At 35.2% G+C, this 27,700-nt stretch overlaps 1 protein-coding gene across 5 annotated transcripts in view; it reads left to right on the top strand.

Annotated features, from left to right (window-relative positions):
• frmd4ba (FERM domain containing 4Ba) overlaps window positions 1-27,700 on the top strand; it is a 51,923-nt gene that overhangs the window by 6,147 nt on the left and 18,076 nt on the right. For 3 of the 5 annotated variants that reach the window (XM_067373486.1, XM_067373488.1, XM_067373485.1), the window contains exons 2-11: window positions 15,785-15,850; window positions 15,937-16,031; window positions 16,525-16,617; window positions 16,885-16,969; window positions 17,309-17,365; window positions 18,896-18,952; window positions 19,383-19,405; window positions 26,170-26,253; window positions 27,123-27,188; window positions 27,613-27,670. In XM_067373486.1, coding sequence (XP_067229587.1) covers window positions 15,785-15,850; window positions 15,937-16,031; window positions 16,525-16,617; window positions 16,885-16,969; window positions 17,309-17,365; window positions 18,896-18,952; window positions 19,383-19,405; window positions 26,170-26,253; window positions 27,123-27,188; window positions 27,613-27,670 — 684 coding nt within the window. The remainder of the gene's footprint in view (window positions 1-15,784; window positions 15,851-15,936; window positions 16,032-16,524; window positions 16,618-16,884; window positions 16,970-17,308; window positions 17,366-18,895; window positions 18,953-19,382; window positions 19,406-26,169; window positions 26,254-27,122; window positions 27,189-27,612; window positions 27,671-27,700) is intronic. The other 2 variants (XM_067373489.1, XM_067373487.1) reach the window with 1 other exon arrangement.

The raw sequence follows: 27,700 nt of genomic DNA, 5'->3' as shown, positions 1-27,700 counted from the left end.
ATAAGAAATTGCCAATAAGTTGTGTGACACATAAGAGGGAACATACAATAGGTCAATATTTCTTAACTGGTGGGTCAGGACCCCCAAAAAAGTCACAGACAGTGCTAAATATAAAATAAATACAAAAACCATATAATCAAATAAAAAATGGTATTAACATTTTTAGGGATGTGAATCGATTTAGAAATAATAAATAAATCATACGCGTCTGTGTGATTAATAGCATGAGCATATAACACTAGCCAAAATAAGTGGGGAAAAACAAAATTGTAGCCTCAGGTAGAGAAAAAGGGAGACTGCATTAATTACGTTAATTATTTAAATGCAGACAGTAGTAATCACAGAAATTTTGTGTTGCTTTTTCCAGTCCTAGAATTTTTATTAGAGTTGAAAATGCTTCCCATAACTTTTTGGGTTGACCTCAAAGTCTGTGACATCCATTCAAAATCTACAGTATTTTGGATCAAATTCACCTGTCATTTGAAAAAAGCAGCCAAAAAGGTAGATGACAAAGTCGCTTGTCATGTCCTCACCAATAAAAACCATGAACAAAACTATGCAAGGTAAAATAAATAAATTAATTAATTACATTAAATAAAGGTTCATTGTTCAACATGGCTAGTGCCAGCCACCATGTGTTTTATGCTGTGAATAATGTTAATAATTTTGCATATTGTTGGGCCTAATCAGTTTACTTATAGGGGTAAATTCAGGTTGATTGGGACACTTTCCAAGTCATCTCAATGGCAAAAAGTGTCCTAATCACCCTGAATTCACCCTATTTTAGTGCTTGATTTTAAAAAAACAGTTTGTTTACTTTTGTACAATAAGCAATTTTGATAGAGTGTTCGAATCAGTTTGCATAGATATAGAAATTATTTAATATAAATAATAGTTGACAAAAATATTCACTCGTTGAAATGGTTTATTCTGTCTTTGTCTTTATCTCTCCACTGCTCTTTCTTGCTCTGTCAGATTTTCTTCTCTGCCATTGTCTGCCCCCCTACAGTGAAACTAAGAGAATCCATTCATGGTTTTCATCTCTTGCAAATGATATTTAAACCCAGTGGCCCCACGTTCTCAATCTACCGTTCTGAAAAGTCCCTGCACCCACAATCCCGTGGGGACCTTATTAGAGGGGGCAGACAGACAGTGCGCAGAGCACTGGGCAGAAGCAGCAGTGACCACCTCCCCCGTCTGCTCCGTGGCATCTGTGTTATGCGCACACACACTCACACCCATCCTTTTTGTCATGGTTCAGAGGTTTCAACATAACCCAGCTCTGTGTGCTGTGGCCTATATCAGCCCCAAATCCCAATCAAACAGACACTTCAATGGGCTCTCTGTGACGACAAAATACTAAAACCCCATTATGACACAGAAAGCAAAGACTTACTGTAATATAAATGCCTCAAGGCCTAAATATTCATGAAGGCTTAAGCTTATATTTCTTAATCTTCATAAAGAGTCAATTTTTTTTAACTACGCTGACAATATAGCAAAGACTAAAAGGTTTTTAGTGGTGCTAGGTGTTGTGGATGGTTGCTAGGGTGTTGCTGTGCTGTTGATAAGGTGTTCTGAATGGATTTTAATGTGTTGCTAGGGTTTTCCGGGTGGTTTCTAGATGGTTGCGCACCAGCCCAAGTCAAAATAGTCTCTATGATCTTAATATCCGTCTGATAAACTATTGTTAAAAAATACTGTAAAACAGTAATATTATGAAATATTATTACAATTTCAAATAACTGTTTTCTATTTGAATATAATTTAAAATGTAATTTATTCCTGCAATAACAAAGTGGAATTTTCAGCATCATTACTCTAGTCTTTCAGGTCATATGATCCTTCAGAAATCATTCTAATATGCTGACTTGTTGAAAACAGCTGCTCAATGTTTCTGTGGACAATGTGTTACTTTTTCAGAATTATATGATAAATAAAATATTCAAAAGATTAGCATTTATTTGAAACAGAAATATTTTATAACATCATAAATGTCTACTGTCACCTTACTGTTTTATCACCCACAAAGTGAAAATGGTATGTTTGATTGCTTATAAAAGATTTAAGGTTTTGAGGTTATATGCCAACTTTAATACTAAGGGTTAAACTCTATATCAGAGCCCTATGTTTTTTCCCAAGGAATTTTAAATTAAAATACAACAGAGCTAAATTTATTAGAGTAGTCTGCTCTGGTTTTTGATCTCTCTCTGTTATGAAAAGGCATTATTATTTTTGTAGATTGCAAAACAGATGGTTTGATATCTTTTATTACAGAATATTATTGATTTCCCTTCCAACAATCCACCTGTCAAATCATCTGTAACCCAACAGAGACACTGTCAGTCAATGAGTCAGTGGGCTGGTCAAACAGCCGTTTGGTGTTTGCTCTGTACAGTGGCTGAACGGTGTGGGAGGCATCCCAGTAATGAAAGTGTAATGCAGACACTGCACTTCTCAAACCACAGTCATGCACACTTTTGGGGCCATCAGCTGTTGATGTACACGCGTGTACTTTGGAGCAGCTGCATACCCATCATTTCTGAGTGTGTGTGCCCTCTGGATGCATAAAATGCCTTCCCCTTTCAGCCAATTAAATATGCTCATATTGCATTTGGTAATTGATGTCACATTATTGCTATGCTGGGGGACCGCACAGGGTGATGAGGATGGCAGTTCTGTGCCGCCCTCCTCTGGGTTCTCAGTGGAAATTAGCTCATTAATACATATCAGTGTATGAATGTAACCATGGGAGTTTGTCTTGGCACTGATAAAAGGGAGAAAGATAAAGACTGAAACAAAGAGAAAAAGAGAATTTTAAAAAACAATTTTAGCCAATAAAATAAAAAATCTTAAATGGTTAGTTTACCCCAAAATAAAAATTATTTACTCTCCTTCAAGCCATCCTAGGTGACTTTCTTTTTACAGCCAAACGCAATAAAAAATTAAAAAATATCTTGGCTCTTATGAGCTTTATAATGGGAGTGAATAGTAACTGAGATTTTGAAACCCAAAAAAGCGCATCCATCCATCATAAAAGTAATCCATACGGCTCCAGGAGGTTAATAAAGGCCTTCTGAAGCGAAGCAATGTGTTTTTGTAAGAAAAATATCCATATTTATAACTTTAAAAACTAAAATCACTGGCGTGACATAAAGCGGTAAAATCCAAGTGGCTGAGTTGTTTACTTACTTTTTTCATTTGTTTTCCCATTAATGCCATCATTGTCTTCATTCAGGCTGATTGGAGAACACGCACGAAAACAAGAGGCGGGATTTATCACACAAGCCAACATTGTAACATTGATTATTTTCTAATACAGAATTTTTGAGGAGACAATGCCTCGGAGTAAATGCCCCTGATTTATTCAACCTCATGTAATTCCAAGATGTGTAGGTAGACTTGTTTTTCTGAAGGACTTCTTTGACATAATATTATCAATTTTGACATATGATGGTATCTTTACCAGCTGAGAACACACTAATCTGTGTGTACGAATGGCTAATAAGCAAGACCCAGTAATTGCTGTCAGAATTTCCTTTCATTGTATGGCATTGTTTGGAAAACATAATGTCTCTTTAAATTCTGAATTTGAGACAATGAAAGATTATTACTTTTCATTATGATTTTAAGAATGCAATTTTTTAAATTCAACTGTGATCATGACCCCATTCTGGCCCAGTCTAGATGTAATGGCTGTTATTTGAAGGACTACTTGACTATTGACGTCATATAATACAACATGCAATTGTCCTGTTTGTTTTGGAAATACAATAGGCATTTAATTAGCAGCAGGGTGCCATCAAGCGTCAATGCCATTAAAATGAATAGGATCCTATGTCACTGAGAGCTTGAGTTTATGCACATGACACCGGACAAGTGCCAGTGTGAGGTCATCATTCAATGCCAGGTTGAAGCTGTAATTGTATCTCAGTTTCTGTGGCAATAATGTGTAACGTTTGTAATAATGCATGACTCGCAGACCAAACTCATCACTAACTCATAGGGCATAGTTCTCCCAGATGTTTTTGCCTTTTGAACACAACATGTGGAAATTAAACTTGCCATTTGATGTTTTTCCCCCACATTGATGTGAAAGTTTTTGTTTTATTTCACAATGTGCTTTCTTTTGAGTTTCAGCCTGAAAAATGGCTTCAAAAGCTACAGCTGTGTTTACTTTTAAAGGTGCAGGCAGTACGTGAACCTTGGTTGCTCTGTGTGTTTATGAATACAGGCAATTATTTTTTTCTTTCATAGTGGAGCTCTTGAGTGTGAACCTCATGCTGTGTGTGTCTATGTCTTTGTGTGTTTGTACTTGCATTCCATATTTACAGCCTGCATTTTAAGCATTTGATGTATGAGTGTGTTGTTTTTGCTCTCTCTCACACACACCTGAGAGGTTTAACCAGACACGTTTTGTCAGATGTACCCAGAGAATTACCTAAGACTTCCATTGGGAATGACTTTCAACATTGTATTCCTCAGTGTATTCTGTGCTGAGCTAAATTTATAATCTACAAGGATTTATTAATCAACAAATTATATAACGTGAGAGTTTGCATCATTCAACCAAACAATAAAATATGTCTTGGTTTTTCAGTGTAAATATATTTGAACTATATGGGTATTGGATAATTTAATTTGAAAATTACAATTTTTTTCAAAGTTATAAATCTAAGCATTTTTAAAAAAATATTTAGTATTATTTTATTTTATTATTTTGAGAAATTATGTGATAATAAAGAGCTAATGGAGCCATATGAGAAATATGGGAAATCGGTTGTATGGCTTAGCGCCGGCCATTATACAAAAATATTGAAATACAGAATGCCTCATTCAGAATGCCATTATGACTATTATGAAAAAATATTAAGAACTGCTTATTTTTTGTGGAATTTGAATTGTTTTCAGCCTGGAGTTTTACACCGGTTGAGGCTCTTACAGATCAATGTAAGACCGCAGGGTGCCCTGTCTCTAACCCCTGTGTTCAGTCTTACCAATGCCACAGGCTGTCTGAATTCCCAGAATGCAAATCCTTGACTCTTTGCCTCTCAGCATCCAATCAGCGCTTAACATCAATGGATGCTCTACTCCGTGAGGGAACTGTTGAGCACTGGTCTTTACACTAATGCCCATATCTATATCTCTATATATATATATATATATATATATATATATATATATATATATATATATATATATATATATATATAAATACACACACACACAGATACATACATTTTATATATACAAGGATTCATTAGTGGATTCATTATGTCGGACTCACCGCAGGCAACTCATAATCTGCAGTTGTTACTCCTGTCTCCTGACAAAAACATTGCATGCGGCGCCTGTGGAGTGTGGAAAGTTACTGGAGCGCGCAGCCGCGCTCGTCTCTCACAAGGAACGTCACGGCAGTGATTGACAAGCCAGAGGGCAGATGATCACGTAAACGATTGGCTGATGTTTTTAAGGCCCTACCTCGTGCACAGATGATGTATATTAATATTATTCCTTTCAGTGCACCTAATAAATAGTCTTTTATCAGTTAGTAAAGACAGTTTCAAGTAATATTACAAACATGTATAAAACAAAACATCCTCTTTAGCACCTTTAAGCAGCACACCTGTTTTCAATATGGATAAGAAATGTTACTTGAGCTCCAAATCAGCATATTAAAATGATTTCTGAAGGATCATAACATAACCATCACAAGAATAAATTAAATTTTAAAATGTTAAAATAGAAAGCAGTTTATTTAAAGTGTTATAATATTTCACAATAGTCCTGTTCTTACTGTATTTTTGTTCAAATAAATTCAGCCTTCATGATCATTTTTTCAAAAACATTAAAAAAACTTTTGAATAGTAGTAGGGTACAGCATATATATATTTAAGTGTTAAATATATTTTGATGAATTATACTCTATGCCCATGTCTGTGTGGATAATACAGTAATTTATCTTGCAAACATGCAGCCTTCCTACTATGTCTTGTCATGTAGTATTTATTGATTGGCCCATATTTCTTAGTGGATTTTAATGATGGAGCTACCACTTAACTACCACTATTTTACTTTTTTGTTCCTGCATTATCTCTATGGACTTCATTTGATTTAAAGATTTAAATCTTCCAAACATGTAGGGACATATAAACTTCTCTATAAACTACTGCCAGATATGACAGCTGTGTGTGCATGTTCCTTTTTGATTTGTCCAATTTCCTGCCAGAATGACCCTTAAGCATGAACTCAACACCATGATGTGTAATGCAAGACCCTAACTAATGCACAAACAGCAGGAGGAGAAAAAAAACATTCTTTTGGATTCCTACAAAATTAATATTTATGGAAGCTTGTTTCCGCCATGGAATAAAAAATAAAGTTTATATCTTTATTTCTCAATTCTGAGAAAAAAGTCAGACTTGGCAGATATATACTTGCAATTGAGAGAAAAAAGTTAGATAAAAAGTTGAGATTACTTTTTTTTTTTTTTTTTCTTGGTGGAAGCAAGCTTCCATAAATATCTGACATTTTGAACGTAAACTAAACAGATTTGGAACAGGAAGTGCTGCTGTGGAAAAATTTAGGTGAGGATGGAAAATGTCCGGTTTTATTCCATATTCTCCATGAAGACCTTTGAATTTCCTGTATATTTTGCTGTCGAGTTTGGGCCTTAGTCATAACACATCAGCCTCTTAAATTGCAGATGGCTAAAATGAAAGTGAGTATTTTTATACATTTTTCCTTTATGGAATATGCCGGGTGGAGAAGTGTTGCGTCTGGCGGAAACTACACCCTTAGCAGACACACTTTCACATGCATACATACAGAAACAGCTAATCGTAACCCATACCTTCCCAAAAAGGAGCCAAAGAAATAAAGTTGTGAGTTTTTACTTTATTCTACCAAAACATTCTCTTTTGATTGGTCTAACATAAGTGTCTGTAAAATGTTGATCACAAAAAACATACGCTTGTAAAAAGCAGAGAGAAACCACAACGTTTGTTTATGAGAAGGGACTGGCACGGCTAGGGCGGCCATTGTGTACAATTTGCGTAAATATGTGTGTGTATGTGAGTCTGCACTTATTTGTGGTCACATTCTTTTGTTTATGAGTGTGTGCATCACTGAGTATGTCTATGTATGTGCTTCAGTCACTGTGTTATGTAGCCTCAGTAGGCTTGTCTCTGACTGTGGATTGTTTGTGGCCTGCCCTCTCTCTGTGTGCTCTTCCAAGGGGGAAAGTCTTGGACAGAAGCCTATATACAGAGCCTCAAACCCAGCCAGTGGCATTTCGACCCTGGCTCTTCCAGGCTCCAGTTAGGTTACATCAGTCTCTGAGGGAGCACAGCTTCCTAGTGTGCCAAACAAACAGCGATGGCACTAGGCTTACTTTGTGGTATCGAAGATCTGCTGGCCTCTGGAAGTCAGTTAGTGTGGACTTTGGCTGAACAGGTGCTGAGGAGATGCTACAGTGATGGGCTTGTGCCCTGTAGGAGGTTCCTGCAGACATGTTGTCATCTGCGAGATGTTTATCAGGTATGAGATGAGTGATTATACACTTTAGTTTATAGTTGTCATGTACACTACCATTTAAAAGTTTGGGGTTCAAAAATACAGTAAAAACAATGAAATCTAATAATATTATGAAATATTATTACAGTATATATATATTTAAGTGTACTGTTTTACTGTATTTCTGATCAAATAAATGCAGCAAAAACATAAAAAAAAAATCTTTCTGATCCAAACGTTTGAACGATATAGTCTACATGTAAATTAAAGGGATAGTTTAGCCAAGAATAAAAATTCTGGCATCATTTAATCACCCTCAATTTTGTTCCCAACCTTTCTTCTGTGGAACAGAAAAGGAGAAATTTAGCAGATTGTCATCACAATTTAACATATGTGCTCTTAGTAAATTGAGAACAGGGGTTGTCTAGCATCTAGTTCCAAAAAGAACAATTAAAAGCATCATAAATGTAGCCTATATGAATTATGTGCTATATTCCAAGGCTTATGTAGCCATATGATAGTTTATGTGTGGAACAAACTGAAATGATTTATTAAATAAAAATCACTTTATATATAAAATAGCAGCTTAGACATTCATTACACAACAACATGAGGGTGTGTAACTGATGACAATTTTAATTTATGGGTGAACTGACTGACAAAATACAGTTTTTAGTTGAGTTGTATTGAGAGTTGGTCTGTTAAGTCAAAATACAAATGTAAATTGTTCTTTTGGACTTGTCAAAACACCATCTGCTCAATTCACTTTTCATGCGTGCAAGCGTCATTGTTGACTAAGGATGTTGTTTCTCCTCTTACTGTTGTCAGAGCTGTGGTCTGTCTGATGTCATTGTGTGTAAGGAATGTTGTTCTAACCTTAACATGAATTCAGTCACTTTGTTTAAAAAAAGAAATAATAGAATATAGCAGTGTTTTTATTGTGCTTTTTGGGCATAAGCCCATGGTCTCCATTCAATTTATGTATGTGTATGTAAAAGAGCAGTGTCAGCATTCTGTAAATAAATCGTTTTGTGTTTGGTAGAAAAACTCATATGGGTTTGAAACAACATAAGAGTAATGATGATACAACGTGATCTCATGAGTATCCGTGTGTATTTGTACGTAAAGTGTGGTTCTACACATGTACATTTACTTCCATTTTCATACACATTGAAACATACAATATTGGTTTCACTAAAACATTAATTTATATATGAACAATGTTAAGACATACAAATGTGTAAGAATACTTTTATATTTAATACTTTTTATAATATTTATCAATATTAAAATTGTGGCATTCATATTTTTATTTTATTGTATTCAACTGTCAATATTACAGCCCAGTCTCATTAGAAAAACGTACATGTGGGAACATTTTTGTAGCGCCATGTACGTTTCGTGACAGTTTCAATGTGAGATTTCCACTGAGTGGCGCTAAAAGTGTGGTTTTTTTTTTTCTGAAACGGATGAACGTGAACATGTTACGTTTTTATTATGTTGGTTTTATATATATTACCGCAGTTCTGATTTGAAATGTCCGGTGAGCACTAAAGCACATTTAAAAATAACGTACCACAAACACTACACCTAAACCTACCTGATAGTGTTAGCAAAAGCAAATGTGATATAAAAAGCATTCGTAATCATGCCATTTTAGCTTGTTTCTCTCATCTTTGAGCTCTTTTACCATGATTCGTTTTTCACGGGATTCGTACCCATGCCTTCCGCATACTAAGTACAGCTCCGTATCAGCTGAGCTACAGAGCAAACTTGTTATATCAGAAAAGTGAAACATATGGAGCTGGTTTAGCGATGAAAAGTCTTGAATGTATTTGTTTACAAATCGTGCACTTTGGCAAAAGTGTTTTGAGATCATAACATATGGGAAAAATCATAGCTGTGTATGAAAAAATGATTTTTTACTGCCTCTAGTGTTCATTTCTGTTGGAAACTGCAGTGATATGTACGTATTTTGCAATTTGCAAAAATGCTCCCACAAGTACGTCTTTCCATAGGACCAGGTTGCAATATTATGCTGCTGTCACTTTAAGAGCTAATGCATTGATCCAATATACTCTTACACTTTATTTTATTTCTCAACTGTTTACATTCAGTTAAGACATAACTGACTATGTTTACAAGGTTACTTGCCAAGACATAACAATGACATGCATTTTGTTTTCAGTCCCTCCAGGATTTCGTCGATTCTGCGGTCGCTAAATTTATCGTAAATTCAAGCAAACTCCGTAATATTCGGAGGAGCTTGGTTTTTTCTAAATCAACTCGTTTGAGCTGCACAGCTCGGACCAATAATGGACGACGCAACAGAAGTTCAGAGCAGCGGGCCGATCTCGATCACACGACACCATTTCTACACAGCGCTGTGAAGAAAGCGCTTGAATTCACCGCAGAATTAGTAACATTGCTGTGAAATCTTGTGAGAAGCATTCACATTAGCAGAATTCTCTGTTAAACCACAGATATCAGATGAAACTGTGCCGACTTAGATATCAGATCAAACAGTTTCCGTGGTTTACCAGAGAATTCTGCGATGAAGGTAAATGCTTCTCACAAGATTTCACAGTGATGTTATTAATTCTGTGGTGAATTCAAGCACTTTCTTCACAGCATCTGGAAACCATGAGAAACATTGTGCCACTAACACTAACAGAAATAACTTGTGGCAGAAATGGTCTAATGTTTTCGAGTGCTTTTAAGTGCTTCACACAACGTTTCCAGCACTTCAAACCTTTAAATATTGGCCAATTTGAATGTTATTTTTAATGTGACATCCAAAACATTATTACAAACATTCATCCTTCATAGTTTGTCCCCATTTGTAAAACTAAAAGTTTCACGATGTAGGAAAGCAAACACTTGTTTAGAAATAAAAAGAGACAATAAATTACCACTGTAGTAGATGTTACAAAGGAGCACTTATTGGCTTATTAGCCATTTCCACACCTTGGTATATATTTTTAATATTTATTAACAATAAAATAAAAGGTAATAGTGTCTGCATCTCAACTTAAGGGTCATGAAACCCCCCTGTTTTACCCTGGTCGTTCACACCTCTGAGCTGGAAAAAGTCTGTTAAAATGGGCGTGTAAAGCTCTGGAAAAGTGGGAGTGTAGAGGGGGAGAAGAGGGGAGAGAACAACCAATGAAGCACAGACATAGAACACACTCATTATACAGAATAATGAATATTAATATATGAGCATGGAGAAAATGACAACAAACTCCCAAGCATAAGGGAGAAATGCAAAAGAATATTTAATAGGGCTAATAATAGGCTACGTTGATTACGTTTACGAGCGCTGCAGTCTCAAAATCAGTCTTTTGTCTATTAGAATAATCCTGTTGTCGCGTTCAGATAGGCTACACCACTGCATCAGTGTCCAGTTTGCACATATAATTCATTTGAAGAAGATTTGATGAAATATGTGTGCATAACTACACCATGCTGGTTCATGTTTGGTGCAGGAGAATGTGTGAAATAAAAACTTTAAACACAGATACTTTATTCTGTATGAGCTATGAGTGTGGCTAGTGTTGTGAAACAATGCACGCTCATATGCGTGCTCCGCGTGTATTATCATGACAGTCGTATTTTTCATGTGTTCGTATTCAAACTCCAGTTCTGACCGCATTGCGAGCAAATAAAAAAAATACGTGCTGCAGGGGGAAACATACACAAGGCTCACGTGTTTGAACGCAGCTAGAGCAGGCAGAGGTGAATGAACAGCACTTTTGTGACATTCTCCGCTGTAATGCGATCTCACGCGAACATATTTTCCATTTGTGCTGGTAGATTACAGCAAAACAATGCAATATATGTCGAGAATCGCCCAAAACGGTCTACGTCAGCATGTTCGACCATGTCCATACTTGGGCCGAAAATACACGATGACGTCAGATTTTGTGACTTTGCTCCGACTTAGCTTTTCAAACCGGAAGACAGAAATCGCTCTGAAAAATAACAATTTTTCACTTATGAATAACATTATGAGTACCTTTAGTGTTTTCAATGATGTGGAACCTATACATATCTGTTTACATCTCAAAAAAAGTGTTTTGGGGTTTCATGACCCTTTAAACTCAGTGCTTTTCTGTCAGCCCTCACAGCACTGCAAAATCAGGGGCTGGTGCCACCTTAGAACTTAAAGGGTTAGTTCACCCAAAAATGAAAATTCTGTCATTAATTACTCACCCTCATGTTCGTGCTTCTGCCCTCAAATGTTAGTCCGGAGTCCTGCAATGGTTCTCAATGTCAGAAAAGTATAATTTTATGCTGCAAAAATCAGACAAAAGTGAAAATCTGGGAGGACTGTGTTTTAATATGTCTGTTCAAGTGCATGTCTGAGATGCGGATTTCTGGGTGCGCACTTCAGATGTTTGCACCACAGAAAACTTCCCACACAGTGCACGAGTAATGAATTGAGTTCCCTTTTTCGTCTTCTTGAGCTTGAAGATTTAAATTGGCAAGGCTTAAACCTTTGTGACGATGCAGCACTGCACTGTCGTTCACATTCATGTTCTCACAGTTTTGCATTGTTAGAATTTATAAAAATGTTACTGTCAAACTGGCTATTGATACCATTTAATATACTCTCCAACACTGATTTTTACTTGCATTTGGTGAGTGTTAAGTGTCAAGTATTTTTCAAGTATGTACATTCTATGAATTTACATTAATAATCACATTATATTAATAATATTTTTTTTATAATTGGGCAGCCCTACTTTACATTCTAAAAACAGAGCTCCTGAGTTTGACATTTTCTGAAGATAAAAATCCCTCTTTTCACTGACCATTTGTTGACAATATCTATCTGCATAGAGTTTGAAGAAAAAAAAATGTGGTAATAATATTCCACATTTGCTTCACATACATAAAAGTTGGCATGAAACGGAAGTTGCGATCGTCTTTTCCTCCCTATTGTGACGTTTAACTGAGTGAAATCTGAAGCCATAGGATGACTTTGAGTAAGAAACTGAAATTGAATAGCTTTTATGTCTGTATTTCTTTAATCAACTTTATTAAGAGTCACTCCACAGTTGGATGATATTTATATATCCAGACAGATCTTCTCTCCATATGTTTTTTTCTTTTTTTCTTTTAAGTTCTTTGCTGTATAGTTTGGAGCTGGTAGGTCTGAGTCATTTCATCTTTTTGTTTTTCTTGCGACCCACCCTGAGATGGATGGCATTGTTTGTGTAAGATTGGACTTCTCAAGCATCATACTCAAGCATGTTTTGGGGCAGTGGCTGAACCATTTACAGGTTTAGAGCTAGTGGTATATAATAGTTTAAGTGGTATTTTTTAAATAGAGCTAAAAGCGTGTGTGCATTTTGGAGAGGGAGTATATGGGCTTTGTTTGAACTCAGATTAAAATTGGGGGTGAATGCCCCATATGTCAAGAGCATTACACATCACATGACCCTCTTTTTTTTTTTGCATGGTCAGTGGTCACTCATTCCCTACCCCCATAGGCACATAGGCTTACTTATCCACAAATACAAATCAATTATGCTTCCATTCTATTCAGATACTAAAGTACAGAGCCACAAGTTTAAGTATTCATTACATATCCCAAACTTCATACTAACTCTTTTGTCTGCATTCATCCACAACATGAGTTAACAGACTAATATAGCAGCCACTCGGTGCCTGGCACAGTGATGACCTTATAGTCTGACAGCACACAATACAAGAGAGATCTCTGCATGAGTAAATCTATACCAGACAAGCAGAAAACACATAAGTGGATGTTTTTTCAGGGATAAGTGGAGGGCTTTTTAGGGGGGCAAGAAAGTCTTAGGGGGGCAGGGAAACGATGCCGCATGAAGCTTAAATAATGCTCATGCTGAGTCTGGTATAAAGCACTTTCGAGTGCATTGTTTTTGGCAAGGTAAAGTTCAACCCAAAGCCAATGAGGCCCTGCATTGCTGGTGGAGAAGATTTTCCTAATGTATGGAAATTGGTATTGCCTATTGAGTATTAATCTAATCAAAATTAAAATATTAGGTAGCACTTTATTTTACAGTCCTGTTCTTATTACAGTAATTACCTTAACTGGGTAATAACTAGGTACTAACTCTGAACCTACCCCTACACCTAACCTTAACCCCGTTACCTTATATTACCCAGTATTTTCTTACCTAAGTACATTGTAAGTAACTGTAAGTACGTAGTAAAATAAAGTGCAACCAAACATTAAACTAAACATTTAGCTCAGCAAAACACTGCTTAAGCATAAATCCCAAGTAATGCTGAATGCAACATCAAAAAGATCTATTGTTATTAGTATGCATGTTCTATGTGATCTTTAATAACAAAGCAAGTTTTATTAAAGCATGGCTTGAATCATTTATTGGGCTGGGCTAGTCCTGTAAAGGGTTTCTATAGTGACTAATCCAAGCTTAGACAATGGAGCCTGTGTAATTAACAACACCAATAATTCTCTCCATTAAGATGGCTTAAATGCAAGTCCTTGTTTTTTATAGCCACTAACACTCTACTTTTTCCTCTCTTATTTGAAAGTACTTTTTATAGCTCTTGTTTAGTCACAAGAAATGTTTTCTCTTCTAGAAATATAATTCCTATTATAAATGAAAAGAAATTATTTACATAAAAATATTATATTATATTAATCACAAGACATGAAATTTGCTTAATTCACATGAGAATGGCTAATTCTGGTTAATTAATCAACTGTTATCAGTAGTTGTACACTGGAGGATCTGGTGAAGAGAGATAGGTTGGTTCTTGCTAATTAAGCAAAATTCATGCATGCTCCATGTTGAAACCTCAGTCTCATCACTGTTTTAATTCATGAAATAGAAAAGTTAATTGTGTGTGTTATTAATTTTGCAATTGATTTAATGCAGTATTAGAGATAAGAAGAGGGCAGAATGATTTATACATAATCATAGTTTTATTATTATGATAAAGCTTATTGGGGGAAACTTTCAACATTGAAAACATGTCACATGACTATGATTCACTTAGATTATATTAAATTTTATTAGGGCTCAGTCTTGGGCTTTCAGCTGTCGCTGCACAGCCATTGTGTAAGAAAAACATGATGTAAACTGGGAAAAATAAATATCAACGTTGTATTGGACATGGTGACGGGAACAATGTGTCCTTGCAAGTTCAGGTTTATATCAGTTCAAATTTCTTTAGGCCCTCTTGTTTAAGTCTCTCTCTCCCTCTCTCTCTCTGTGTGTTTTTTTTCTCCACTCTCCCATTGTAAATCAAATGCTACACTCTAAATAGGTTCATAAATAATTAGTACTTCAATTAATATGTAGGATATTCAGAATAAAGATTCTGTACAAACTAATGAAATAGTAATTGTGTTCATAATTTCAGTTTTCTCTGACTTTTTGAATACTATATACTAAAGTCACCCTGCCAAGAGGCTGCCAAGATAACATCTAAATCCAGCTGACTCTACACAGAGATCAATCTTCCCAATGGGAAAAACAATCCAATTTATTAACCCAATATCAGAGGACACATTCTCCTCACATCATTAGATTACTGTTTATAAGTATTGCAGATGGTGTCTAAATCTGTATTAGAGGTCATGGAAGAGTATGTTCAAAATACTATGCACTTACACACATACAGTGTCAGTAAAAATGTTAATTACACTCCCTTTCAAAAGTTTGGGGTTGGTAAAATGTTTTAAAGTTTTTGAAAGAAGTCTCTTGTGTTCACAGAGGCTTCATTTATTTGATAAAAAAAATATTAATATAGTGAAATATTATTATTATTATTATTGTGGAATAACAATTTCCTATTTTAGTATATTTTAAAATATAATTTATTCCTGTAATGGCAAAGCTGAATTTTCTGCATCATTAATCCAGTCTTTGGTGTCACATGATCCTTCAGAAATCATACTAATATGCTGATTTGCTGCTCAAAAAACATTTCTTATTATTATCAGTGTTGAAAACAGTTGTTGAAACCATATGTTTTTTGGGATTCTTTGATTAAATAGAAAGTTCAAAGGAACAGCATTTATTTGAAATGGACATTTTTGTAAAAAATATTGTAATGTAACAAAAGCCTTTTATTGTCACTTTTGATCAATGTAATGCATCCTTGCTGAAAGTGTTAATTTCATTCTGACCCCAAACTCTTGAACTATAGTGCACACTATTTTATCCATAACCATATTTATTATGTGAATTAATAATATACAGATATTGAATATATTAATACTATATACTGCATATGTGTTTTCCAGATGACGGAGGGCCGGCTTTGTCAGGTGCTTCTGCTAGATGACAGGCAGCTGGAACTGCTGGTCCAGGTAAAGCTAACTCACCACACAAACTATAGATAGACAGACAAAAACAGTTGCATTATTAACAGTAACACCTGTTTTCCCTAATACAGCCAAAACTGCTGTCCCGAGATCTCCTGGATCTGGTTTCATCACATTTCAACCTGAAAGAGAAAGAATATTTTGGAATCTCCTTCACTGATGAGAGGTAAGTTAGTGAAGTGATTTGTTGTCATTGTATAGAAAGACATAATTATTATTGCTTATTAGCACTACTTTACAACTTAATACAAAGACTCCCCCAGTGGATCTTTAATTACAATATTAAACTAGCATGTAATCCCTATACATTGCATACATTGTAGTATCATTAGCCAGACACCCTCCCTCAAATAATAACTGAACTACTATAAATCTGTCAACTTGCATGCTTTCGAACAAAAGGCTTAGATTTTTAAATTAGGCAATTCCACTTTTACAATGAGCCTATTGTTGTTTTATGATTTTTTTTTTTTTAAATACTTACTTGCTTTTGATCATTCATTCAGCCAAACAGAACATATAGGATCATACACAACATTTGAGGTTTAATTACGTACAATCATAAATAGTTCTTACAAGTCTTTCAAAGACATCATTATGTGTATGTTTCTTATGTGATTTAACCCAAGCATTCAATTAGACTTATTGCCGTTCATCAGGGGTCAAACAAACTGGCTTCAACTGGATCGCAGGGTGCTGGACCATGACTTTTCCAAAAAGACTGGACCACTTGAGCTCAAATTCCAAGTCAGGTTAGTTCAGATTCATTTATTTGCATGGCCAATGGCTTACCAATAGGGGGCGCTACCAGCACAGTATGAGGCATGCTGGTGCAACTTCAACATGCAAAAGCAAGACATGCATAGCTGGAGACAAAAGAAGATTTGGCATTGAGATTGACAATAATTTCTTATTCATATCTCTTTATATTTTAATCTCTTTATATGTGATGATTGTTAGTTTTGGTTTATTATAGCAGTTCATTTATGTTCCTTATTGATTGTTGCTGTTTTCTGTAGGTTTTACATCGAGAGTGTTGCATATTTGAAAGATGCTACCACTGTCGAACTGTTTTTCCGGAATGCTAAGATATCTGTCTTCAATGTAAGTGATCCAAGTATTAAAATCATGTCACCGATCAAAACATCAAAAATCTATTAAAGATTACAATAGTCTTGAAGTAATGTACTGTTATTTTGTAGTGCAATGCATGCTAAAAGTCAATAGAATAATTCATTGCTGTCGTGTTGTATTCTTATGTTTTCTACTACAATTGTCCGTGGATGATTTTTCCCTTTGATTTTTTTGTGAGGCTTTAAAAGAGCTTGGCAGGTGGCTTCCATTAAGTTCTTTTTGATTACGGGCATTTACAGATGACAGCCCTGACACAGCAGGATGCTGCTGGGTTGGCTGGTTCCTCTGTAGCCTCTTTCAACTGTAAAGGCCATTATTGAACCACCAAATCTAACTCAACTTAACACATTTGATAAAGAAAGAAAGGTAGTATGAATTTAGCTTGCTCTGAAAGATTTTCTTGTTTTTAGTGTCTAAATAGAAACTATTACAAATCACATTACGAATTCCGAAATAATCATGTACATATTTTCCTATCTTATGCTGCCTTTTGATGTTCTCCACTGTAATGAAATAATAAAAAGTTCTAATTTACACAAAAATGAGATGGAAAATACTAATATTTGTTTTGAAGCAACTGGGTATGTTCAATGTGATACTGAACCCTAATGAGGTTTACCATTTGCTAATTTTTGACAGAGATTTTATATTTACTTTCTGTATATGGAAATAAATATGACATTTTTAAGATTTTGGCTGTAATTTTGTACATTTTGCTGCAGTATAAGGTTTAATGCCTAAACATTTAATGTGTATTTAACCATTTTATTACTGATTGTTTACATGAAAAATCTATGGACTTTATATTGGTTAGGCTAGTAGTTTTTGTTGTGGTTTAAGGATCAAGAATTGTGAAATGTCACTGGTATGGAAAATGTTAATGTGTAAAAACAAGATACAAGATAAAATACAAGGTTACATGGGTCAAAAATAAAGAAAACAAAAACTAAACATGACATTTATTACAATGGGTTTATGTGAAGATTGTTTAAGTAAAAGTTTTTATATATTTTTAAAACCTATTATACTATATATCAATTATACTATAATGTTAAATGACTATAATTGCACATTTCATCCCCAGAAATTGAGGGGGAAAAAATAATAGAGATATCAGCAGCAATATAGGTAATACTGGCCTTCATTCATAGTAACTACTACTTAGTAAAAAGATGCCATTTAACAAATTAAATGTGAAGTTATGTATTATAATATAAAAAGTAAATATAAGCAATATTGCTATTAATCCGTCTTTGTAATATAGAATGGTGTGATGGGGCGCTGCATATGGCGTGATTGAGTGGCTGAGGGATTTTCCTGGTTGCTGTACAGCGACCCCATGATGACTGATTAATCTACCCTGGTTGTAACTGTAGTACTACAGTCTACTACAGCCACAAACTTCTTTAGATATTTATTTAAAATAACCCTTGCGCGGTCGTGTGGTGAAAACAATTTATTTAAATCTATATAAAGTTTTTATACATACATATAATTATTTGCGTTCGCGAAACACCAGAGTAACTTCTTTTGATGGACGTTGGTTGAAACACGAGCGCTGAACCTGCTCCTAGACTGTACCATGTCATCCTGGGGTGGTACAAGTTATTTACTGCAGTAACGTTAATTCTGAATATATTAGTGTCTTTTTTTAAATGCTAAATTCATGTGTTAGCGTAATAATTTGTTAGTCATGTAATGATACACTGCGTGTAGATAAAGTGAAAACTGTTGTACAGACACCCTGTGTTTGTTTACAAAGATGGTATCGTCCACAGTGGAACCTGTGTGTGGAACCGAAAACGGTTGGTGGGATAAATAGTTAGGTTTGGGGTCTAACGAAACCATAATAAAGCGATTTAACAATTTTTTACTCTTTCCTTTTAAAACTTACAGGAAAACATTGAAGTGGAGAGTGGGATCGTTTTTAAGTTAGCTGCATACACTGTTCAGGTGAGTGAGAATTTGAGTTCTCTGGGTTAGTTTTGACAGACTCGCTGCGAGTCATTTTCTGACTATCTCCTGAACTGATTTTAAACTGTTTTATAACTAAACCCGTTACAACGACATGCGTACTATTGTATGTCTAGTTTTTACCTCAGAATTTGCATTTGTCTTTTCGCTAAACTGTAGTGTAAAACGACGTTCCTTCGTACGCTTGTATTTGTGCGTTGAAGTGCTTAGGATGCAACTTCACTGTAACGTTAAATATATCAACTTTTCATTAATTAGCAAATTTCTAATACAAAGTTTAGAGGCGTGTGGTCTAAACCCACTCTGGAGTTAAGCTTCTTACCGCATTGACTCAAGGCACAAGCATGTAACGTTATAGAGGTTCAGTATGAAATGATTCATCAACAAGCACTTTTGTCTCTTTCTTTAGGAGGCAAACGGAGACTACACAAGGTAAGAGAGATCTTGGTAGACATTAGATCAGACAGACAGACTTTATATTCTAATATATATATATATATAATATATATATATATATTAGAATATAAAGTCTGTCTTGTTCTAAATTAAGAAAGAAATTCTAGTAAAAGTTTATTTATCACCTAGTAAAAGTAAAACATTTTCTAATTGTCCAACTTTGTAACATACACCTGCTCGGACACCTGTGTGAACTTGAGGGAAACTTTAATCCACTAAAATGACCTTGAACCAGGTGGTTAACAGAAAATTCAATGACTGAAAGTTCTGAGACAAGGTTAAGGATCATTTGTGTTTTTTTATTATTATTTTCTGTGCAATGACATGTACATGTACATTGAGTAAAGCTGAAGTTGACAAATACTTTTACCCTCACTGTATACGTCTGGTATTTGTTGGGATCAAAACGTTAGTATAAAGTTTTTTTTTAAACTGTCACTACCATAGCTTAAGCTTCCTGTTCTCACAGTTTAGCCTTATAAAATTTGATAGTGTCCATTAATCAACAGCAAGTAACAGGCGTAGGGGTTACAAGGCTAAACTCTTCAGATATTTAACTTTTATTACTGCTTTAAATGACATAACATTTATAACTCAATCATAAATCAATTCCTTTTCAGACCAAACATGAAAGGAAAAAAATTGCTGCGCTCACTTTTTGCACAGGTGTTCGATTGATTAAAAATTCCACCATACCATATAAAATAACTAGAAAATAAAAAGGTCATGTTCTATGGTTTTATTTGTATTGATAAAGATTGCCTCCATCCAACTTGGTGGAATTAAGCCTTTGCAAGTTAGAGCCATCTAAATGTAAGCACTTTTAAGTTAATGTTTAGGTTGTGTGCCTCAGTGTTTTGTTGTGAATCCATCCAGCTCTAGTTGATCATTTCCAAAGGAAACTTTTAATGAGTGATTAGAACTGGCAGTCAATGGCATATGTTATGTATATGTCCATGGCTTGGATATTTCTGGTCTTAAATCTTAAAAAAAGACCCTTTGGATGTGCATTTCATGTACGACAGCATAATTCAATTCAGAGCTTTTTGTTGTATATAAATGTTGCCCACTTTCTAAGCACATTTCTACAATCACCATACCAGTTGGCATATTACCTAGTTCTCAGTTCATAAATTTTCAGGAGGTTTACTCCAAATGATTAGTTGTTGTGAGTAATGGAATTCTTCATCTTCTCTGTTAACATGCACTTGAGGCAGTGAATGGGATGCATAGGGATAAAGCAATCTTTTAACGTAACACTAACAAATGAAAAGGGTGAATTGGTCAGCAAGGTTTGAACATGTGTTGGTCGCTCTTTCTCAGTAGCCTTGCAGTTCATTATTGGAAAACAGAGATTGTCCACTGTTGAGCTGAGTGAGAACAGAGGTGTGCAAACAGGCCCTTTTTCTCTGAAAATGTTTACCTTGCAACAACGACTGCTTTTGTTTAGCATTGGGGAACTTGTTAAATGCCTTGTGAAATGGCTTGACAAGCTTTGTTTTCTTTCTGTTTTGACGTGCTTCTGTCGAAATGGACAGGAAGGGACATATTGAAAGGGCTCATCGGGAAAATGGGAGGTTAGAGTACACTGGTGGCATATTAGGCATATGGCATACTATAAAATTGTATTTTTTTTTTTGTATAATTTTATTCAGCAAGGTTGTATTAAATTGAACAAAAGTGACAGTAGAGACATTTTAAAATGTTACAAAGGATTTCTGTTTCAAATGAATGCTGTTCTTTTGAACTTTCTATTCATCAAAGAATCCTGAAAAAAAGTATCATGGTTTCATCCACAAATATATTAAGCTGTTTTCAACATTAATCATAAGAAATGTTTCTGGAGCATATTAAAAGTCAGCATATTACAAGGGTCATCATGTGACACTGAAGACTCAAGGAATGACTGCTAAAAATTCAACTTTGGCATTACAGGAATAAATTACATTTTAAAATATATTCAATAGAAAATGGTTATTTTACATTGTAATAATATTTCACAATATTCATGTTTTACTGTATTTTTGATCAAATAAATGCAGCCTTGCTGATCATAAGATACATTTTTCATTAAATTTTATTAAAATTTTAATAAATACTCCAAACTTTTGAAATGTTAGTGTATTCCCAATTTTGAGTTTTTGGTTAAAGATATAGGTGGGTTATGCTAATTCATTTTTATTGCCTGATATGACCTTCACTATTTATTTGCTGGCACATAATTAAGCAGTGCGGTCAAGCAGATCTGGTAGCAGCGTATCATTACTGATAGCATCCTCTTATAGTTTAAGTGGGCTTAACATGCAGCAGCAAACCCTTAGACCTTCTCTTCCTCTAATTTCTGTTATTTCATGAGGATGAAGACTTCCAGATCTCATAAAGCCTGAGCAGTTGCATTTGGAGGCCCAGAGCTTTAAGTTTATGTAGGAAGCTAGAAGACCCCCACCTCTTCTCATATAAACCTCCTCCTCTCCTCTGTTAAGACTGCATAGATGTTAGTGGAAAGGGAGTGGAGACATCTCCCGTTGGCAGACGATAGGGCGTCATGCAGGATGCTGATGTCATCTGTCTGCAGTTTATGTCAGGAGCAACCAAGCAGGGGTTCTCCCTGTACGACCCCCTCCCAATATGTCCTAGTTCTTTAGAGAGCATATGGAAAGTTTAAGAAGTTGTCACTTATCAAATATTCACTATTATTTTTAAATACTATTATAATAATCCTTGATCCTGTTGAACCTGAATTATAAGCAGAAATCACATTCAGTTCAAGGACGTTGACATCAAATGACCTGTAGAGTGCAGTTGTTGGGTTCTGGAAGTAAAAACTCCATTTATTTTCTCCATAGCGAAATTTGTTTTTAATAATAACTTATTAACCTTTAAAGACATTGTTCTATCTATCTAATATATATATATATATATATATCTCGTTAATACTTTTGATCTTTTATTTAAAAAAATCTACAAAAATCCAACCTTTCATTGGAGAAAAATAATAACTTTTAAATGGGGTTAAAATCTCATTATGAGAGAAGTTTTTCTCTAATACACATTGCTCACAATTAATCATACCCATTTATTCAATACTTTTTGCAACGTCCTTTTCCCAAGATAACAGCTCTGAGTGTTCTCCTATAATGCCTAATGAGTTTGGAGAACACCTGACAAGAGATCAGAGACCATTCCTTCATGCTGAATCTCTCCAGATCCTTCAGATTATAATAAATGTGGCTAAAGTTACCATTGTTTGTAAATGTATTCATGGAGACCAGAGCCATGTTGTTATTCTAATTTATAACCTGAAAACGCTTGCAGTCTGTATAAATCATAAACGCATCACCAATTTTTTAGCAAACATCCACAAAATACATGCCGTACCTAGGTGATCACAAACAGTTTGAATTAAACCATTTTGAGAGTTATATTTGCTGTGTGAACTTCTCCTGTATTGTTTATGCCTCCATGTATTTGAATCGCAAGCTTGGAGGCAGGGAGCACGAGCTCATTTGCATTTAAAGCTACACACACCAAAATCAGCACTTTTTTTTTTCTCCGACCCAAAAATGGGCAGGAAAACCTGCTATAATAAAAAATCTATGGGGTATTTTGAGCTGAAACTTCACAGACACATTCTGGGGACACCAGAGACTTATATTACATCTTGTAAAAAGGGGTATAATAAGTCACTTTTAAATGAATAGTTATATTTCTCTATAGTTTTTCATTTAATTGTCCTTCATAATGCTTCAGTGAAGGGAAAGTAGTTCTACCCCTCACTAAAGCACAAAGTATACTTCGGCCGATTAAAGGTTTGTAATGTTGTGATTCACCTTGCAACTAGTTTGCTTGGTTCTTGGCTTAATATAATGCTTTAAGGAAGACTTTTAAAAATCCCTATAGGAAAAACAAATGGAAACAATACTTCAGAATCCAACACCACTGAAAAAGTGGGCGGGCACTCTATATGGATTCTTGAAAAAGCTGACACATGGCTCTAACTCCTCCATGCGTTGCTTGTGCTGGGTTAAGCGTTTACCCGCCCTTCCTTGCCAACTCTTTGATAGTACAGACAGTATAATGAATTCCAGATTGCTGACAAGGCATTGCAGTCTCAGGGCACCAACTTACTGTATTTTACCACATCATCAACCCAGCCTGCTAGATTTATACCTTCAAACTTATCATAAATTGCTGAACTGCAGAACCAACTGGCTTGGAAAGGGAAGAGCACCAGGGAATATGGTGGTGCTTAGTCAAGCAAGGTATTAATAGGCTGATAAGCATGACTTTACATGTTATCAATTCTGTAACCTGTTTCCTTTTGTTTTCAATTAATTTTCAAAGTATTCTGACTCATATGTTATGGTTTTAAAGTGTTCTGCACATTTAAATCAGTTCTTGCCCCTTTGCTTTCTGAATAATTGCTTCCTGTAAAAACAATATCGCCCACTTCACCCTCAACTTGGTTTTGGAAAAGATCAGATCAAAGCTTGCTAGAACAGATCAGATGTCTGAAAACACATTACATGAGGGTTTTCTATAACACTGCTGTCCTGTTTTATGAATTCAGGTGTTGTGTCTTTCCTTCCATCACAATGGTGCCATTTTGTATAGCTTTTGTTGTAGCTTTCTAAGCTCTTAAAGGGATAGTTATTGCAAAAATGAAATAGAAAATCTGTCATTGTTCACTCACCCCCATGCCATTTCAAAAGTGTATTACTTTCTTTCTTCAATTCAGCACAGAAGAACACATGATTATTGATGCACTAGATGCCATTTGTCCATGCAATTACATGCTTTGTGTTCCAGAGAAGAAAGTAAGTCATACGGCTTTGGAACAACATGAGCGTGAATTATGTGACAAAACTATTACTTTAAACATGCTAGCTGTATATTATTTAGGCAACAGACTTTTACATTGAATTATAGCACACTCTCTCCACTGAGATAAGATGCTATTAGCTCAAGTACTGCATCATCACTAACTTCAGCTTAAATTTGTAACCTTACAAGGGAAATCTCAGTTTTTACATTTACATCTAATCTTTAAATATTGGGCTCTGAGTGACTATTAAAAGTCAAGCCAAGATTTTTGTAGTTGCAGAATAGAAAAAAATGCATGCCTCGTAATGATTTGTAATTTAAACACTGATTGGTTTAAAGTGTACGCGTTGTGAGCTGTTTGCAATAGGAAGCCCATCTATCTGAAAAGGAATTCCAGCATGAGGATGAAAGATAAAAACAATGTGTTCTCCAAACATCAAGAAGCTCTAAGAGAAAAGTATGCAAACATCAGTAAATCGGTGTCATCACTTATCACCTCAAGTTCTATTTGAAAAGAATGAAAAATAATCTCCTCAAACAAACATTATCTCCTAAATCACACCATGTTTTGGCCAAACAAGACTGGCATTTACAGAATCTATACATTATATTCTTTCAGGTTTGCCATATCAGTTTGAAAATGTCAAGTTTCAATAAAATCTAATGAAATGATAACCTATTAAAATATATGGAAAAATTGTTTGTAAATTATTGGTTGTAAATTATGAAAGGTGTTGCAGTAATGAGAGACATCGGTCAAAATCAAATAAAAATGTCTAATATTTCAATGTTTCAAGTAACTACACTTGACTGTTGATTAATTTTAAAATAAGAATTTATTAGTAGCTTTCCTAATGGTATTGACATTTTTAGACTGTTGAGGTAATGAGATATTTAAGGGCATGTTTTGGAAAATATGTTTAAAAAGAAATTGACAGTAAATATTTTTAAATTAATTTTAACAAACACTTCATACCTTGCTTTTAAAGGGATTAGTTTACTTTCAAATGGAAATTAGCCCAAGCTTTACTCACCCTCACACCATCCTAGGTGTAAATGACTCTCTTCTTTCTGATGAAAACAATTGGAGAAATATTAATAAATATCCTGACGCATCCAAGCTTTATAATGGCAGTGAATGGGGTTCACTAGTATGAGCTGAAGAAAGTGTTTCCATATACATCCATCCATCATAAACGTGTACTTCACATGGCTCCTGGGGGGTTAATAAAGGCCTTCTGAAGTGAAACGATGCCAGATCACCTTCCGTATTCAATGTACGAAGAAAGTGTAAAACTCTTGAAGTTCAAAAAGCTTAAGCTACATCCTACGCCTTCCCTATTCATTTTACGGAAAAAGTGTAACTGACGCGACGGCAGTTTACACTTTCTTTGTACGTTGAATACGAAAGGCAGTCTGGCGGAAGTTGGATATTTTACTTCATAACTTGTTAAATATATATATATTTTTTTTACACAATCATTTAGCTTCAGAAGGCCTTTATTAACTCCCCGGAGCCATGTGGAGTACACGTTTATGATGGATGGATGTGGATGCAAGCACTTTCTTTAGCTCATACTAGTGAGCCCTGTTCACTGCCATTATAAAGCTCAGATGTGTCAGGATATTTATTAATATTTCTCTGATTGTGTTCATCAGAAATAGTCACATACACCTAGGATGGCTTGAGGGTGAGTAAAGCTTGGGCTAATTTTAATTTGAAAGTGAACTAATCCTTTAATGCCCAAAAACAAGGAAATTTGTTGATGCAAGTCTTTACTTTTTTTTTTTTTTTTTTTTGCCTCTATACTACAATCATATCTACGTTACTACCATGCTAGGCCACCCATTTCTCATTTCTGAAGTATTTCATTTTAACACAATTAGTGATGTTTGTGTTTGTTTCAATCTTTTAGTGATGAAAGCACAAGATCAGACTTAAAAAAGCTTCCAGCTTTCCCTACTGCGGTTTTGAAGGAGCACCCATCATTAGCATTCTGGTAAGACTGCATTTTTGTTTCTGTAATAAAGGCAGGTAACTTCTGTAATATGACAATTTTCAGAGTGAGACGCAATATTCAGTAGGAAATGAAGAACATTATTCAGTGTCTAATACCCACAAATGACACACAGAGTGTGAATATGTGTGTTATTGCAGTCTTGAAACTCAAAGTCTTTAGTGTAGCCAGGTTGTAGTGCGCAAGCTGTAGCCTGTTTATTTCAAACAAACCTTGTTAATTAACTTGCTTGTTAATTATGCCTGCCCTCTGGCTACTGTAACCCTAGACGTCTAGATGTTGAAGTCTACCACCTTTAAAGAATTGATGTGGCAGCTTTAATCAATGGGTATTGAGTGTGGGGAGCAGTAACCCAGTAAACCAGTTAACAGACAGCAATTATTGAAGTGTGTGAGTGGGAATGAGTATGTTAGGAAACAGCTGTGCATTAGTGCAAGTGTTTAAGGGGCAGCTGTGCGAGTGACTGCATAAGCAGCTGTTAGTTCATGTATAAAAATTGTCTATAGATTGTAATTTTATTGGTGTAAAAGTTTCCTGTAATGTTCATCTGTCATATTAATTTCCTTTTTGTTGTTTCATATTAATAGTGGACATGAATACTTAAAGCGTGTGTGTGTATGTGTGTTTGAGGAACCGGTTATTAGGATAATTGCCACAAACAGTGTATGTGTGATTCACAGGACAGCCAGCCAGATGGCAATTCACACATGGGTGCACCTGGTGTAATATCTGACTAGTTAATAGTCTGACTATCCACGTCATTTAAATGGCACATTCACATGTTGGTCTTATGTACTATTTTGTTGCCATTGGCCATGCGGATGGTAACGTTTCTCTCTTTTACCCTCTAGTGAAGATAAAGTAATCGAGCATTATAAGAAGCTAAAAGGACTCAGTCGTGGACAGGCTATCGTACGGTAAGCACACTAATAATTTATATGCCTGACATAAAGGAACTGCGAGTCTGAGCCTGTTGCCCTACCTCTGATAACTGCTGCAGTTGTTTGTGGAAGGGCGAAACTGCGTAATTAATTAGACCACATTACTGAAAGTGACTGCTTTCAGCTGGCCTAATCACACTGTCCCACTTTATTTTTAGCTCATTGGGATGAGACAAGGTCATTTCTGTCAGCTTGATTTGTGCTCCTGCATTGATATATTGACATTGTCCCTCACTGTGAAGGCACCAGGAGTTTGTAGGACTACTGTCAGTGACAAATTATAGATGATTAACTAGGGTTAAAATGTTGTTCATCCTTTTTGTTTTTGTCTGAAACACTGTCTTATTAACTTTCTGTGCTATACCATCATTCACTAGACTGTTGTAACTTCAATCAACAGGTATCTGACCTTAGTTGAGTCCTTGCCTGCATATGGAGTTCATTACTACAAAGTGAAGGTATGTGGTTTGATTTATCATGTGGTATTT

This window comes from Chanodichthys erythropterus, chromosome 21, assembly GCF_024489055.1.
Source record: "Chanodichthys erythropterus isolate Z2021 chromosome 21, ASM2448905v1, whole genome shotgun sequence".
NCBI classification, from domain to species: domain Eukaryota; kingdom Metazoa; phylum Chordata; class Actinopteri; order Cypriniformes; family Xenocyprididae; genus Chanodichthys; species Chanodichthys erythropterus.
The sequence above is the reverse complement of the archived record's forward strand: the minus strand, read 5'-3'. Positions and strand labels throughout refer to the sequence as shown.